Here is a 13784-nt window from a genome sequence, read left to right on the forward strand (position 1 = left end):
AGATGTCCTAAACAACTTGCCAAAACTATAGTTTGCTAATATTAAATCTGTGGAGAGGTTAAAAAATGAGTTTTAATGACTTCAACCTAAGTGTATGTAAACTTCTGACTTCAACTGTACATGTTTGTTAGACCTCAAGTATTAATGTAAACCTAACTAGTTTGTTTACAAGTAAACCCCAGAGGGTAAGCTACATTTAAAGTATACTCAATTTAGGATTTAATCCTACATAAGGTGTGTGTGACCTTTTTGATGAAATTTCGCCAATTTCATCATCTTCAGCGGACGTTTGGCTCCACTGAAATACATTCTAGTGATGCTCCACACTCCTGCTCAGTAGGTGGCGGTAATGCACCATAAGATGGATTGCCAACTGCCAATAAACATCACAAGAAGAACACTCTTGCATGTGACAGTGTTATGGATCATAAAAATAAAGTTGAATTAAATAGTACATAAATAATCAGCAATGGTGTTGATGTCGGAGTTGCTGTTGTGTTCAATTGATAGCTTTATATTCATTGCATTGTCAGTGCTTTCTTGTTCGGTACACATCAATATCATATTAGCTGGATAGCTTGCTAGCTGCAAGCCTCATTGCCGGTTTCAGTTGCCAGGTTCCGCTCCTGACAGGCTGATTTCATGACTGTGATCCAGTTAGCTAGTTGTGTGTATAACTTTGCCAAACTCTATGTGTTTTAGCGACACCTGATCCGATCGTCTAGATGCAGAACATAAGCTTAATATAGGCAATTACTCAAAAGTTTATCATCAATACTGAAATTTTTTTTTCCTGATAAATATTGATATTGTTTTATTGTGAGGGGCCTGCGATCGATATTATGACATTATGTGCCTATTTTACACAATCAGTTACATTGAGCACATTTGCTTGCACACCAATATGCTGATTACTCTCTAAAATCAGCTTATTTAAACATTTGAAATGTGAAATAATCACATTATTCTGTTTTTGACTTTCAAACCGTGAAGAGGCATGCGCTCAACACATGCGCACATCGGAAGAGCCGGTGTGAACGCCAGTTAAGGTTTTTACATGCCACACGAAATTGGCCAAATGGGCAAAAATCTACCTGCGTTAATCAGTTTATTCTTATGCCGTTTATGACCTTAAACCGATTAAGGAACGGCATTTATTGTGTTTACCTAACCACACGCATTGTCGGCTTATTAAGCATAATTGGTGTAAGAACGTGCATGTAAATGCGCTCATTTATTATGTCATAAATGCAACCAAAATCTAATTTTAATATTTTATTGTGCTCTCTGAAAAGTGCAAATCCTCACGATATTGAGGGAAGCCCAATTTAATCACGAATGTGAGCAGCTCTTCGCTATCCTGTCAGCGGAGCTCTGTGCAAGTCTGTGTCCCAAAAGACATGAGAAGCATATATAGTGCTTATAAGTGAATATCATAAGGTTGCCTCATCGCATGACGGAAGTGCACACGGATGTGGCTGGCATTAAAACGTTAAAATAAAGGTGCATCTTAAAAAAAATATACATCGATGTTTACGTATTGAATCGATGATATTGCACCTTTGGATATTTGATAGATCCAGATCGATGGATTGTTACATCCCTATATATATCATGCAGCCATAATATTTAGCAAATCAGTTATATATCGGTGGTGTTTCCTCTCTGTGTTTCTGTGATTTACTAAGACGGTCTTAGGTTTTGCTTTGCATGTAATTTTACACTTGCATTCAGATAAAAGACCAGAATAGTTGCAAGAGAAAAAGAAACTTGGATCATGTTTCTTGTCACTATAAACATAAGTACACACACCATCACAGAGTTTCTGCAAAAAGTACAGTAGAAAATAACACATTGTGAAATCTAAAGTTGTTTTATATAACATATAGAATAGAATCTATGCAATATGAAATTTTTGAACAATTTTATGTAATTTATATATAAAAATGTACAAACATTTCTGAAAAAATAACAGGCAATTAAATCTAATACATTGTCACTTTCTAAAATTATGTTTTAGGAAATCATGTTTACACACATTTTGTTTGTCTTGTGGCTATACTTTTGAAAAAATTAGCCCCCATTCACTTCCATTGTAAATTGTTTAAGAAAAGGAGGGACGAGTCAAATTTTTATTTATTTATTTATTTATTTTTATTTGGAATGCCCAATTCCCAATGTGCTTTTTTGAAGTCCTCGTGGTCGCGTAGTGATTCACCTCAGTCCGGGTGGCGGAGGACAAATCCCAGTTGCCTCCGTGTCTGAGACAGTCAATCCGTGCATCTTATCACGTGGCTTGTTGAGCGTGTTGCCACGGAGACATAGCGCGTGTGGAGGCTTCACGCCATCCACCGCGGCAACCATGCTCAACTCACCACGCGCCCCACCGAGAACAAACCACATTATAGCGACCACGAGGAGGTTATGTGACTCTACCCTCCCTAGCAACCAGGCCAATTTGGTTGCTTAGGAGACCTGGCTGGAGTCACTCAGCACGCCCTGGGATTCGAACTCGTGAATTCCAGGGGTGGTAGCCAGCGTATTTTACCACTGAGCTACCCAGGCCCCGGGATGCTGTTGATTGAGCTGAACTTGTATTGAACCCAGAATATTCCTTTAACTTCAAATATATAAATCACATAATAAAATATGGAGTGATTTCCTTTTAAGGCTTCAAAAAACTTCTGAATGACATGAAAAATAATGTTTTAAATATCAACATATTTCTAAATACTTAAAATATGTCTTTTAGTAATATGACTTTAGTTTTGGTCAATTTTAAGTTGCTTTTGGAACTCATAAAAAATTATATTTATTTGTGTTTTTATAAAAAAATATATAAAAAAATATAATATAATTTTTATATATTATATTATGTTATATTATATTATGCAATAGTAAAATATTTCTGTCCTAATTTCGTCACTTTCACACGTTATTTTAATGCTCTTAGATTAAACCCATAAGCCCTTTTTTCTAATGAAGCAAAACCTTTGAGATTTCATTTAATCATTTTATCACCACAGAAATGGAGTAAGCTTGCATCACCTCCTCTGTGTCACAGCGTATCACTAACACTACGTGTATGAACCCGAAATGACCAGGGACATTTTCCATCACATGATCGTGAAATTCAAGTGAAACCGGAGCGCTTTGCGTTCACTATCAAAGTTTATATTTGTTCGTTTATATTTTCGCGGGAGTTTGGCATGAGCTTCTGCCTACGGCGTGCACATTAGACCGCTTGATAAGAATTTCACGTGCTCTTCCGGACGGGAGCTGCTCTGGTTGACACCCGTGGTGCGGCTCAGTGAGTGACACTTGGAGTTCAACTGAATGACACAAAAACGCGCGTTCATGGCATTTATACTGTATATCTGCTTAAAATGCCCTTATTTGGGCATTAAAATGTGATTGGAATTTAAAGTGCACAATAATCATGGTTAGATCAAATAACCGCAATCAGACGATTATTTAATAATCACGACAGGCCTAAGGTCAATGAAGTTTTTAAATGAGTTAAGTACATTATTGTGCCATGAGAGACTATGGTCAAGTCACCTTATATAATGCCAGAGATTATTTAGCAGAGACGGGCCACTTCTATTCAAACGAATGGGAGAAATTGGAACGCTCTGACAAGCAGCTCTGGTGCTCAACAGTCAACGGATGTAGAAAGGAAGTCCCGCCTTACAGGTAAAAGAGCTAATCACCTTTTAGAGACAGACATCGACTGTCAATCAACTTGAGAACGCACATGCGCATTAGCTATACAAGCCGGGAAAAATTTGTTTTTTAGCGTAATATGAGATAAAGAGGCACAATTTATAATACCAGTTTTGTCAGATTTTACTGCTGATTTAAAATATGTTCTTTGATCTACTGTTTTTGAGATTTCGGTCTTTCCCCATTCAAGTAGATAGGAGCTGCACTGGCATGACTGGAAGTAGTCTCCCGAGAGCATTCCAAAGATGGCCAACAGTGGACTGACTTGCTAGAAAGACTTTGATAATGCTTATAGGCCTTATCCCATATAGTTATGCTTCAACATTTATATTAGAAATGGGATATATCTGCATGCCTATGTTCTCTATGTCCTCCTTTTTCTTCCTAATGGATCCTTTAAACAGCAGCTGAATGTTTGGGGATCTTAAATCGCCCCTCTTCTCACAGTAGTCTGGGAAGCAAGACCGTTCCTTTTAGAGGAGCAGCTGGAAGGAACCCTGACATACTCAGTTTTTCTGCTAATAGCAGCACTTTAAGTGCTAATACTTTTGGCATGCTGCCTATACTCATTTGTACTTCAAATATCTGTATGTGTATGGGAAATTTCTGCAATCTGTTTGAAAACACTGATTAGGCCTACTTTTGCAATTCTGTTTGGTGATGCTGGTGGCACAGAAATTACACACTTTAGCTTTAATTTCAAATAGTGCTGAAGGAGAAAAGCCATCACGAGCTCTGCATGGACTGAGAGAGGCAGTCATGGGCCTGTTGTTGATTTCCCTTTTTTGGTAACAGTTGTATACATTCAAAATAATTACAATGTTTGGGTAGTACAGACAGACATTATTCCTATATGAAGTTTATTGGAGTTATCTGTCTATCTGTGTGTGTGTGTGTGTGTGTGTGTGTGTGAGAGAGAGAGAGAGAGAGAGAGCGCGCGCATGCGTGTTCGTGCAGAGTGACAGATAGAGCGACCTTAGCCAGTCTCACACGCTCACGCACACACTCTGACACACAAATATCATACATGTAGGTCATGCTGACTAGCAGTAGTGTTAGTCTCTGTTGAGATGTCTGGCTGCTCTCAGTCAGCATTCTGCTCATGTGGAATTAGCCATGGAGCACAAGCACACAGGCTTCAGCCTGATCCCCACAGCAACTTTATTGAAGAGCGAAAGTTAGAGACATCCACTGCTGTCCTATCTTACAAGTGACACAGTGACCCCTCACCTTTCCCCCTACCCCTCTCTTCTCTCTCTCGCTCACTCACTCACTCACTCACTCACTCACTCAGGCGGTTGTTTACGTTTCTGTTGTGATCCGGGCCCATGTGGCCATCTGGAGGAAGGGTTCTTAGGGGGAGGGGCAGTGACCAATAGACAGGATAAAAGTCTGTGGCTTAAATCAGGCCACTGTTTATAGCAAAACAAACCTTAACTCTTCATTAATGATATCAAGTTATGTTTTTGTTATAAGTTAATTCCAGTACATATACTTATGTCAAAGTATAGTTTGTAATTAATACAGATAGATTACATAAAATGTTGAGTAATTTGTTAATTCATGTTACCATAAGGAGGCTCTCCATCCCTCATATCTCCTCTGGTGTCAATCTGACTCATACTGAAGCTGATGTAGCATCTCCCCTGTCAAGATATTTTAATTATAGAATTTGAAGTGTTTGCTGACACTGATGAAGAATAGGAAATAATGATGTTTCCCATAGGCAATAATACTTCAAACCTTTGAGATATAACTTTCCATTTAGAGCACATGCAGGATTGGATTATGTCACGCTACAATGCTCTACCCTTTCAGCATGATCTGTGCTTGTGCCACATTTTATTTCCAAAGAGACCAACCAGTTGCCAACCAACTCCTTAAGAGCAGTTCAAAATTAGAGCTCATTGAGGTGATTTCTATTTTGGCAAGAAGCTTAGTTTGAACCTATGATACTTGACTACAAGGATTTTCTGTAATGTTTGTTTGGACTCCAGGTGGTTGGATGAGATCTAGCTGCAAGCTAATTGATTTTATCCACTTTTGTTCTTTCCTTAAAGGATAGTTCACCCAAAAATGAAAATTCTCTCATCATTTACTTGCCCTCATGCCATCCCAGATGTGTATCACTTTTTTTTTCTTGTGCAGAACACAAAAAAAGATTTTTAGAAGAATATCTCTGCTCTGTTGGTCCTTTCAAAGCAAGTGAATGGTGGCCAGAACAATAAGCATATAAATGCAGCACAAAAGTAATCCATATGACTCCAGTGGCTAAATCCATGTCTTCAGAAAATATATTATAGGTGTGGGTTGAAAACAGATCAAAATTTAAGTCTATAAATCTCCACTTTCATGCAGCCCTCCTAAGCCGCTCTTCTCTTCCAAGAGTACTTTTGTTTTTGCGATTTGAATTCTTCGTGCATATCACCATCTACTGGGCATAAATTATAGGAAAAAAGGACTTGTTTCTCACCCACTTCTATCACATCGCTTCTGGAGACATGGATTTATCCACCGGAGTCTTATGGATTACTTTTATGCTGCATTTATGTACTTTTTGAAGCTTCAAAGTTCTGGTCACCATTCACTTGTATTGTATTGACCTACAGAGCTGAGATATTCTTCTAAAAATATTTGTTTGTGTTCAGCAGAAGAAAGTCATACACATCTGGGATGGCATAAGGGGTGAGTAAATTATGAGAGAATTTTAATTTTTGGGGGAACTATCCCTTTAATAGTGACTGTGTCTGTGTATTAGGTGAAGACTGTGCTAATAGTGATAAACTTTGGTGTTGGTGATTACATGTTTAGCTCATTAAGTAAGTCCCAATCAGGTGTCTGCTTGAAACAGCCAAATAAAGACATATTGTTGCCACATGGAGTGACATTAACAGGAAATCCTAATTTTACTGCCTGCCTTCCTCTTGACAACAGGGGAACAATCCTTTACCAGCCTCAGGACTACCTAGAGACAGCTTAATGAGAGCTACCTGGCCTGAAGCCACATGGGAGCAAACTGCACCTCACCTAGTAACAGTTCATTAGTTCCCTCACCTCTCACTCTTTCATAGGGATGGTCAGTTAACAGATGTAAGACTTACTCTCTAAGAATGCACTTGCTATTTGGCTTTGGTCTGTGGAATAAGCCTGGATTTTTTTATAAGCCTGAAAGGTTTTATATTGGATTTGGAAGTCACAGTCTTGAAACAAACTCTTGTGTGATTGGACATCCTATACAAAAGCCAGTTTATGTGGTATACCATTGGTGATTGGCAAATTGAAGATAAGGTATTGACAGAAAGGATGGCCCAGGGCCAGTGCAAGAGGATTTTGGGCTAGTACTGCATTGTTATTACATCCGTTGGACATGTAAATATGTTTTTAGGTCTTACCAGTTAGTTTATATACAGTATGTCCCCAAGGTGGTGTTATCTAGCTGGCTAACCTCAAAAATTGTTTATTTGAGCTCAGGGCATTGTACTGTAAGTCTTATTTGCAGGTTATTAGGTTTTGACAAAAGTGTTCAAAAGCTGACATGAGATTAACTTATGAAATGGGTTACTTTTGAGAATTTGGAAATAGTTTTAGGGCAGCACATTTTCAGAAATTGAGAAGGTAGACCTCTGTCTTGAAAGTTTTGTCAGAGGGATAACCTGATCCTCAAATCTATGTCTTTTTATGTCAATCCTGGCTGGCTGGCATGCTTTTAATGCTTATTGAGACCCTTTTCACACTTCCAAATTTTGGAACGCATAAGTAAACGATTGCATGATAAAATTTGGTAGCTATGAATGGGAGACCACGGCAAATATAATTTTACTTACCCATTTGCTCCAACATCAGAAGCAAAATCCATTGTTACGTTTACACAACGTGAGAGCAATGAAGGCTGTCCCATCTGGTCTGAACCGATGGAAGGTCTATTGTGGCACAAGTCGCAGAACATTTTTATGGTGGTTACGGGAGGAATGTGTACTCTGTTGAGTATTGGGACTGTGTAGCTGCAGACAGGTCAGAGTGCCCATGATGACCCCTGTCCATTGTAGAAAGTGCCTACAATGGGTACGCGAGCATCGGAGCAGTGGAAGAAGGTCACCTGGTCCAGTGAGTCCCGTTTTCTTTTATATCACATGGACGGCTGTGTACGTGTGCGCTGTTTAACTGGGGAAGTGATGGCATCAGGATGCACTGTGGGAAGACGACAAGCCGGTGGAGGGAGTGTGATGCTCTGGGCAATGTTCTGCTGAGAAACCCTGGGTCTGGCCATTCCAGTGGACGTCAGTTTGACACGTTCCACATACCTAAACATCGTTGCAGACCAGGTACACCCCTTCATGGCAATGGTATTCCTTGATGGCAGTGGCCTCTTTCAGCAGGATAATGCGCCCTGCCACATTGCACACATTGTTCGGGAATGGTTTGATGAACATGATGAAGAGTTCTTGTCCTGGCCTCCGAATTCCCCAGATCTCAATCCGATTGAGCATCTGTGGGATGTGCTGGGCCAACAAGTCCGATCCACCTTGGCTCCACTTTGCAACTTACAGGACTCTGCTGCTAATGTGTTGGTGCCTGATACCACAGGACACCTTCAGGGGTCTTGTAGAGTTCATGCCCTGGCGGGTTGGCACTGTTTTGGCGGCACACGGATGACCAACATAATTTTAGGTAGGTGGTCATAATGTTTTGGCTCATCAGTGTAAATTCATCTAATTAAATCGCAGTCTTTTCAGTTTAATAATCACAGTAGGACATAACATCATTTTAATTTGTGTGTTGAATGTTTACAGAATGACATTTGTATGTTAGATGGTCTCGGTTTTTGGTATCGGAACATTTTTACGAGCACTAGTGCAAGTACATGAGCGCAATATCAGACCTGATTCCGATACTTGTATCACTAGCTGGACATCCCTATCAGCAACCTTAAAAGCGGTTTTATTCTATATGGAGAGGGTCCCCTGATGCAGGCCGTCATGTTAGGATCACATGACCATCTGAATAGCCTACTCTTTGCTTAATCCCAGTAACCAGTCTGTCTGCGAGTAGTGAATTTCTACAATGGCATTGGTAACTGAAAACTATTGTGTTTGAATGATGCTGCATACACACCACTAAGTGTCAGTGTACATCAAAGATGACATACACCACAAATTTACTGAGTACACCTTTAAGTACAGCTTGTTATAGGAGCAGCCAGTTAGTAATTACATTAAAGTCTCTGAGTTAGAATTAGAACCGGTTCTTGATTCCCAACTCTAATGTTTAAGTACTGTGGTCGATTTTATAGTGGTAGAGAGCAGTTAAGCCTAAAAACTGTGAAGTGAACACCTACACATCCTGGTCTCTGTTGTCTTTGCTCCAATTAACCTTTTGGTTTGGATCTCTGTCTCATTGTGCACCCACCGTGTGACTTTTCTTATGGTGTTGAAGGAAATGAAAGAGAACAGGGCCAGAATTATTTAAGAAGCGTGTGCATGCACGTATTCATGTGCTTTGTGTGCAGGGGTCATTTTTTAAACCTCACCCTTAATACAGGTTGACCTATGACTCTCAAAAAATCTATCCAGTGTCTTTTGAAGGTCCAAATTATTTTACAGGCATCACAAGGAAACCATCCTTACATTGACCTGAGTTCAAATTATACCCTCTCTAATGTTCCATACCTGTATATAGATTCCATACTGGTTCATACCAGTCCCTCAAACATCCCAATGGTTGTCACATTCTGATTGGTGGAACTATTTACAGACCTTCAGTATGATGGAACATTAATGCAAGAACCTTTTTTTTGTGCATGACCACATGTGTTCTTGGGGATATATTGGTCTGAGTGGGGTAGTGGATGGAAAGATGTTTTGAATGCCACTGATTTATAAATAAAGCCTGCTTTATGAATGTGTCTCAAGTTACCCTTGTCTTGTATCATACTGATATACCTTTTCTTTCTCCTTTTTTTTTTTTTTTTTTTTTTTTTTTGCAGCAAAACCGTACAATCAAAGGTGGATTGCATTTTGGTAAGTATTAGATATCAATGAGTAATGAATATGTTTTCCGAGAAATATAAAGATCATTAGAATTATACAGTAGGCTATTATGTAACAGATTTTAGAGTTCTGGACTCTTTTACTTGACTCCCCCCCCCCCCCTTTTTTAATTATAAGTAAAACTTTATTCGTTTTATCATCTAATGTGTTATGGTTAATAATTATACACAGCATTACAGTAGGCTTGTAAAAATGCACCATACCACATTGTATCATTTGGTACAAGACATTCAATTTTCAATTTCTGAATCAAATAATATAGTACATTAAAATGGTAAGCAATACTTTTATTTTTTTCATTAAATCAAGAAGGCTATTGTTGACATTGCATGTGGTGTGTTCTTAATAACAAATAATCCCAAAGTGGTGGCAGCCCCACCCTCCTGAAAAAAGTCTCTTCTCTCTGGTACTTGGGTGGGCTTCTGCTTCCCTGTAAGTTACAACATGGTTGGCGATCAAGTCATTGATGGAGAAGTGTGTTTATCTAATGTTAAAATGAGGGTATCATACACTACCCCCATCTGAACTGTCTATTAAACATAAGTGACTGTTGCATGTCTTCTAGGAAGTTAGAAAGCCAAAAGTTTAAAAACTCTAGAACGCCATGTGGCAGCACATGAGGTTACAAACTATTTGTTATTTTGACATATAAAAAAAGTGCTGTAGAAATGAGGGACTATTTGTGCATGGCTGATGTGTCGAAGAAAGTTCACATCAGGTGATGTTGAGTTGTGTGACGTGATGTGAGAGGGGAAGAGGAAGTGACAGCGGTCTGTTAATGGCCCTCAAAGTAGAGTCACACAAAATACTTGCAAGCCTTTAGCCAGTGTGCCCTGTCTTCTTCTCTCCCCTCACTCTGTAGCATGCGCCTGTTCAGGGGTGGCCCTGAACAGGCCCCAAGCAACCGACCAACTGAGGCCCCATTTTGAGGCCCCAAGCAACCGACCAACCCGGGCCCCATTTTGAAAATGTTTGCTTAAAAAATTACATAATGTATTTTAAATCATAATTTTAAATTCATCCTATCAGCCGTTGTAGCCAAGTACATTCAAAATGTTTAATGAAGTAAAATTCTAGTTCAAGATAATTAATGCATTTTTTCCAGTTTTTCCACAATACAGTGATAAAAAAGCAATATATATTTTATTTACATATATTTTTATCAATTTTTTATTTATTTATTTATTTTTTTTTGTGAATAGGGTGTGCAAAACTACTTCAACCAGTAACGCATTTATTGTTGTCCAGTTTGTCATTATAATATGATACAGTATTATTATTACTTTGAGGATTTGTTGTATACAATAGTAATATATTTCTGTCTTATTTACTTTACTTTCACCTGGAGCTTATATTCTGATGCTGCAGTGTATTGTTCACCATGTTGCAAAAGGCTGTATTTTATGTAAGCATCATGGGCAACAGTCGTAACAGTAACAGTAAACACATGAGGCACAGCGGCCCCTCAGCACACTAGAGCAGAAGGAAAAAAACATTGCTGTTTATCAAGCGCTGAAACTTGTTGCAGAACAATCTGAAATAATGTTAAACATTGCAACAGTCACCTCTTTGCAACCTGAAATTGTTCCGAATGTTAAATCTTTGTAACACCTGCGCTAAAAACAATTGACTGTAACAGAACGCAAGTGCCTTAACATGCGTTTTTAAAACCTGAAATCTTTTTAATTTGACACATGAAATGTGTCAGTCCTGCGTGAGACACTGAAGAAACAGCGAGACGCGGTGCAGGAGTCAAGGATGTTCGTCCTGCGTGTGTTTACAAAGGAAAACAGAGCAGACGCATGCAAAAAAAACTTACGATGTGAACGGCCCCTAACTCATCCGTTTGCGCATATCTGTGTGAGTGAAAGCGCGTGGCTGAAACAAATTCGGAAGGCCTGTATATTTTTTCATAAATTACAAACCCGAACTAAAAGTCCTACTGACCCAAACCCGATGGCTTTGTGAACCGTTCTGAGACCGCAGACAACAGCTTATTCGTAGGTGTACTCAGAACATTATATCACCCCTCAAGCATTATTTGTGGAGATTTCCTGTCCGGGGCCCCACGCAATTGCGTGGTTTGCTTGGTGGTTAAAACCGCTACTGCCCCTGTTGACCTCTGCAGGATGTTGCCATCTCTCACTGTGTCTTACATCAGCCTCCTCTCATGAAACTTTTATTCCATTGAAGTATCCCACAAAGCACTGCTGTTTAACACTTATTACCCCACATTTACATTTTACTATTCATGTCAGTCTGCATTTTTTTCTGTAATTATCTGAGGGATAATGAGCTACATAACAATATTCAACATTTTGTCAGAATATATCAATCTTTTCATTAAAAATCTGAGCAAATTATAATACATCTGTAATCGAACAGACTGTAGCAGGATGTAATCTTTATATATAGGAATAGTTCACCCAAAAATATGATTTATGTATTGACTCTTATGTTGCTCCAAATATTAACATATGGCTTGATTAAATTTTTTGTTAGTCTTGACATTGTTTATTTGCTGTAATGTAAGTGAAAAGTGACTCTGGTCTGTCAAGCTCGAAAAGGACAACAAAAAATAAAATAAAAAAAGAAACAGTAAGGTAATTTATACGACTTGTGCACCATATTCCAAGCCTTCTGAAGCGTTACAATCAGTTTATTTTGAATGCAAGTTATTATTTACTTTTAAATCAATTCAGCTCAAAAATTTAAATCACATGTCCTAGTGTGATTATTAAACTGAAATAACTTTGAAGTCTGTCTCTCAGAGATGAAAATTGTGCAGAAGGACCAACCCTATCTCATGAAAATTCGTACATAATTTATGAGTTGGCTATTTCGTATGATCTCGCACTATTTTGTTCGCATAAACTCGTACGACTTCATCACGTGCAAATTTATGGATGTCTAATGGGAAGTAAGCGCGAGTTCCGTGCACGAGGCATTAAGGACATACTTATTAATATTATACCCTTACCTAAACACCTTATCTAAACTTAACCAATCAGTAGAGTGTGTAAACATGATAGGAAGCTGTTGTGTGTGACAGAAGCAAGTAATTGTCGCTTATTAGATGGAAACGATGTCCAGCATCATCATTGGCTGTAGTGAAATTCGTAGGAATTCAAACGAGTGCAGTTGCACGATATCATACGAATTAGCCAAATTTAGAAAAGTCGTACGAATCCTGACGATTTCACTGTGAGAGTGTGTTGGAAGGACACTTTTTTTTTATTTTTTTATTTATGATTCACAACACAAACTCCAAAAAGACAGTGTGGCCATGACAAATGCATGGAGAAAGTGATGCAGCACTAAAAGCACTGATCCACGGAGAGAAAGGCCTGCATTATTGCCATTACTTCTGTGGCTGGTACAATACGTTAAACACTGTGACGTCACCCTCAGTAAACTAATTTTAAAATGGCACAGCGCAAAGTATAAATGCCGGTTTTGTTCGCCTAGGGTGCTTTAGTTCATCCAGGAGAAAAAAGGTTGGTTTCTTTCATTGTATAAATCAAGCTTTACATTATGACAAATTCATTGTAAAGAACTCTTGTGCTATGTGCACATGTGGGTTTGGAGTTACAAAAGGGTGAATAAATAATGACTGCATTTAAATTTTTTGGGTGAGCTATTCCTGTAAGTTATATTTTTTTTGCCATTTTGTTTTCACCTTTATTTGATAAGAAAGTGGAGAGGGTGACAGGAATCAACAGTGGATGTGAGGGGGAACATAATTGTGAAAGAACCTTGAGCCATGACTCGAACTCGGGTCACCCGTGACGCTTTCTATCAATATATTGGCAGGGTTACCACTATATCATTCTGTTTTTCCAGCATCTGTCCTTACTAGATTTCTTAGGCTCATCAGAAAATATGGGGCTTTTGGGTTCAGTACTTCTGAATAATGCATGAGTAACTGTATTCAAGCATGTCTAGTATACACAGCAGTGCCTCAGCACTACCCACAGACCTAGGCTAGCCGTAGCCTAGCCTAGAAAAAAA

The 13784-nt window shown here is 38.7% G+C and overlaps 1 protein-coding gene across 2 annotated transcripts in view; it reads left to right on the top strand.

The window, feature by feature from the left end:
* The window catches only part of LOC127445681 (DNA-binding protein RFX7-like), a 60771-nt gene that overhangs the window by 12280 nt on the left and 34707 nt on the right, over positions 1-13784 (top strand). Inside the window, exon 2 of one of the 2 annotated variants that reach the window (XM_051705908.1) lies at positions 9710-9743. The exons of the other annotated variant lie outside the window; for it this stretch is intronic. Within the exon in view, the coding sequence (XP_051561868.1) occupies positions 9710-9743 (34 nt within the window). The remainder of the gene's footprint in view (positions 1-9709; positions 9744-13784) is intronic. 2 annotated transcript variants of the gene reach the window in all.

The sequence above is a fragment of the Myxocyprinus asiaticus genome, chromosome 1, assembly GCF_019703515.2.
Source record: "Myxocyprinus asiaticus isolate MX2 ecotype Aquarium Trade chromosome 1, UBuf_Myxa_2, whole genome shotgun sequence".
Taxonomy (NCBI): Eukaryota; Metazoa; Chordata; class Actinopteri; order Cypriniformes; family Catostomidae; genus Myxocyprinus; species Myxocyprinus asiaticus.